The sequence below is a fragment of the Anopheles cruzii genome, unplaced genomic scaffold, assembly GCF_943734635.1.
Source record: "Anopheles cruzii unplaced genomic scaffold, idAnoCruzAS_RS32_06 scaffold01135_ctg1, whole genome shotgun sequence".
NCBI lineage: Eukaryota > Metazoa > Arthropoda > Insecta > Diptera > Culicidae > Anopheles > Anopheles cruzii.
Window position 1 is genome coordinate 1 of NW_026454720.1, and position 4493 is coordinate 4493.

The following is a 4493-nucleotide window of genomic DNA, read 5'->3' on the forward strand; positions in this document are numbered from 1 at the left end:
ATGTAGGACAATAAAATAACCCATCCCAGCAGCAAATGCATTCGAAAAGTGGTTTTAAACGGTAACCCACACTGAACTGTTGTGTGTTAGATCGTGGGCTTTATTGGTGTATTCTTGTTTTTACAAACCTCCAGGTGTCACAGATGCTGCGTTGCTATGGCCACACCAAGTTTTCGTAGGTGTAAGTGTAAACTGATGTTAGCGGTCCATTGGCGATTCGTTAAAAAGGTCACTTCTAGATGATTCGTTCGCGCCAGTCGTTCTTGGTAGTTTGGTCTTTACACTTGTGCCCAGATCAACGGATTGTTTGACCTGATAATGTCGGACATGTGTTCGCCAGAGAGTTGTAACCCGGAGTGGAACGAAATAGTGGAAAAGATTAAACAGCTCATGCTACAGGATAAGGAAACAGTTCTGCTGTACGCGGTGAGCCTAATTACGGAACTGCATCAGCAGTTCAAGAGAAACGAGGTTCTTTTGAAAACGTTGAAAAATACAATGGAAGCGAAGGAGATACTGCAACGGAACGTGATTGATGAAAACATAATCATGTCGCACATCGAAGAAATGTAGGTTGCATTGAAATACAATATATCATTTCAACCGATACGATCGGTAACATTCGAATATGGTGATTTTTGCAGATCGGAAAAAACGGCCCCGATGGAAGACGCTCTTGGTAAGAAACACCAGGCCATTTCGGCAAAGTGTGCTACGATTGATACGATACGTGCGCAGCTAAAACAAGATAGCAAAAGCACCCGTTCAATGCTCGACGCCATGAGCAAGCACATCGGTTCCTTGGACGAAAAGTGTAAGCGAACTGTTTCGAATGCTTTTGATTTGAGCAAACTGACCATCGGCTGTTTGCGAATTCTTTGTTTTCTTTCACTATTGTTTTCGTGCTGCATAGATAAATGCCTTCACCAGGATTATGAGACGAATCTGAAGAGTTTGAATGACATACACAAGGAACTCGATACACTGCAGTTAAAACACAGCAAAGCAATGACCGATAACGTCGTGGTGACGAAGGAGCGACATGTACTGCAGGAAAAATATAACTCGATGGTAGCTCGTATTCAACTGACAATTGCCGAAAAAGATGCTGAACGTAAGCAAAGGGAGCAGGAGCTGGAGAGAGAAAAGCAGCAGTTGGTAGCGAAAAATAGCGATTCAGAAGGGGAAATTGCAGCCTTAAAACAACGCATCGTCGATCTGGAGACACAACATGACAAGCGTAACACGATGTGTGATCAGAAGGTTTCTGAGCTGGAGGTTAAAGTCTTGGGTCTCGAAGGCGAAAAACAGGCACTGCAGTTAGATATAAAAAACCTGCAAGAGCAGATTGTCCGCAAAAGCCTAGAGATGGAGAGTCGTTCGGATAAGAAGCAAAGTGACCCGAATATTGTACACCCTCCGGAAAATCGTAACATCGTTGTTCCGGTGGAAATACGTCCCACATCCGTCAAGGGCATCGGGAGTCGTCCGAGCGAAGGGAAAAGTAAGCCGAATAACGAAGAGGCTGCTGCAAAAACCTTCACTGTTCCGGCGGGTGGACGTCGCACATTCCAAACGGAGAGCCGCTCGGACGAAAGACAAAATAATCCTATCAACGGAAAGTCTACAGCAAGCAGGTTCGTCATTCCGACAGGCATACGACACCAGTTTTTCAAGCAATCGGACATTTTCTTGGGTGAAAGGCAAACTAATGTGCCAAACGTACAGCACGCTACGAATAACTCACCTATTCCAACGAATGTACGTCGTCCATCCGTCAGGGAAACGGAGAGTCGCTCGGACGAAAGGCGAAGCAATCCAACAACTGATAAACCCGCTGCGAGCTTAACGGTTGTTCCGACGACCGCTCGTCTCCCGTGTTCAAAAAATCAACAAATCAATCCTGCTCCTTCAAGATCTAGTTTCGATCTTGATTTAGATGTAAGTTACCGTATACAAATCGCAGATTTCAATCGCAGTTCGATTGATTCAATTTTCGTCATTGTTGTTTCTCCGCAGCATTCATTTCACTATGACAACGCGGCGGAAGTGCTAAGCATTTCGCGTATGCTCACTGCTCGACCAAAGGATTGAGGCTACTTCATTTTTCATCGCTGAACAACAGTACACTTCAATTACATCTCTATTATTATTAGCACTCAAATTAGGTGGTGGGTTATCGATAAGGGCGATTATAAATCGTATTGGTAGCGATCTATTCGGTTCCGAACGGCGAATGAATAAGTACTTGGAAATATATCCTTCACACTGGCGGGTTGTAAAGCAATGCATTGTAGGTGTCGCATTAATGGCAACTTTGTACAAATGGTGTCAATTTATACTAACTATATTGATGGAATCTAGTACGCCAGCAAACGACGGACACCTTTCAAGCGTGCAACGAAGAGGATGCAAACAGAAATGCAATACGCTTGTTTCCAGCTTGCTTTGGAATTGTGGAATTCTTGTTCCGGAATTCTTTGGAAATGGCGTATTTTGCCCGAAACAAAGCTGAAACATTCCGAACAGATATACACTGAACGCCCATATTGCTCAAGTTTCCGAATTATTCTTTTTATTATTAGCAACAAAACCAATTGTCGTCCCGTCTTTTCAGTTGTAATGATCTTTCCCAGTTTCATTCTATTTTAGACGAATGTACATTTTCGTAACGACTCCCATCCTGTGTACAGTATCACCTACGGTTACGTGAGTGTTAAACGTGTTAAAGTTAGTTCTGCTCAGTGTTGCGTAGTGGTACTTTTTTCGTTCATGTACGAGTAAGTGAGCCGTGGTTCATTTTGCTTGTGTTTCTATGCTCCCAATGCCAATTAGTGACCTATTGCCATCTGGCCGTGTACCTGTTCTATTACGCGTCGGTTTGCTTTGTGGCCACGTTTCGCTAACGCAAATGGTCGACCGGAAACGGAAAACGCAAGGATAAACCCACCATCTTGTGACGCTCTACAAACTCTCGCTACTGCCCAGTGCTCTTTGTTGATGCTATTGCTGCTGCAAAAACTAAGTAAACCTAAACAAACATCAAACATAACCAGCTACGGACGTAACATTAATTTATATCGATAGCTATATTTTGGATCGAGATTAATAGTTGGACGCTCGTTTTTACACTCTGCGATTCATGTACCTGCTGCGTAACTTGTGATCTCTTTCGATGCCCTCACCCTGACCCTCTCGTACACACTACCCCACACTCTTTAACATAGGCTACACAAAAGCCCCCATTAGTGCGCCGCTGGATTGCAAGCCGTTCTGTAGTCTCTGTTTTGTTCGTGTGTCGATTGTTGCAATAACTTTTTATTTGTATGTTGTATGTTTTCATCGCCACCTAATTTTTCATTCATTTCTACCATCTTTACAAATTCTACAACTTAACAAATTATACAACTTTGGGTTTCTTAGGGAATTTTGTTGCTCTTAGTTAGTTGGTTTTATCCTCACAGCATCTTGAACATCGCCACCGTACGAACTTGGTGTGATGGCGCCAAGCCAATACTGCACTGTCGGTCTGCACCGCTACCGACTCTCTGCGCTTGTGTCGCTACCAGGGTTCTTACACTAAATTTTAAACATATTCTAAACCCGACTGCCACGATTTGTGTCTATGTTCATTTTTTCGACTGTGAGCTACGCTTTTAGCAAGATTAAATTGTCTTTAATGTGCTTATAATGGGTTTCTATTGGTTTGCATTCGTTCATGTCCTTCAGTTTGCTTTTGCAGTTCGGGGCCGCGGAACTGATCCCCGGTATCCTGGCATTGGGTGCTGAATTAAAACGGACCCCAATTGAAGTTGCCAATTATTGGTCAACCGTAAGCCGGTGAGTTGATCTTTGATGCAACTGGCCGAAAACCTGACACTCAGGAGCTCGCTGTACACAAGTTTATTGCCCTGCTCGTTACGTGCTGCTTCACTTCAGCGCGCATCTTTGAGGAACTGAGTGCGAAAAGGCAAACTGCAGGATCCACATCCTAAGTATATCGCAGAATGCTCAAATGGTCCTAGTTCAGCTTTCCTGCTGCCGGTCAGGTCGATACCGACCGCATCCGTTATTGCGTTCTAGCCAGTAATCGTATTACTAGTAGCAGCCGTGGTAGTAGTAGTATTAGTAGTAGTAGTAGTGATAGTAGTAGTAGTGTAGTTTTGGGCCTGCTATGGGATCTAAAGAAGCGGACACATTGTGTTACGATCCTAGCATTTGCGCATCCGCCGCTAGCGTTGCTGGCGTGATCGATCGAAACAGTAATCGATTCTACACGCTTTTCAGTCAAATCCTTTCTTCGTCACATGCTCTTTTACTCGTTAAGGTAAAGCCTCCCACTATGACTGGTGCTGCTTCTCATACCGCCAAAGGTGATTGGATTTTGTGTTGCACCCTCGGTGTGGTCCGATGCCGTGTTCCGGACGTGTTTCGGGATATAGGATAGGATGCTGGTGTCGTAGCTTTCCTGGAGTGCCAAGAACGTCTGAGCT

At 44.2% G+C, this 4493-nt stretch overlaps 1 protein-coding gene across 1 annotated transcript; it reads left to right on the forward strand.

The window, feature by feature from the left end:
* The first annotated feature begins 318 nt into the window (after positions 1-318).
* Positions 319-1742, forward strand: LOC128276410 (uncharacterized). Its single transcript, XM_053014872.1, has 4 exons — positions 319-569; positions 645-814; positions 914-1504; positions 1729-1742. The coding sequence occupies exons 1-4, from the start codon at positions 319-321 to the stop codon at positions 1740-1742; spliced, it is 1026 nt and encodes a 341-aa protein (XP_052870832.1).
* The last annotated feature ends 2751 nt before the right edge of the window (positions 1743-4493 follow it).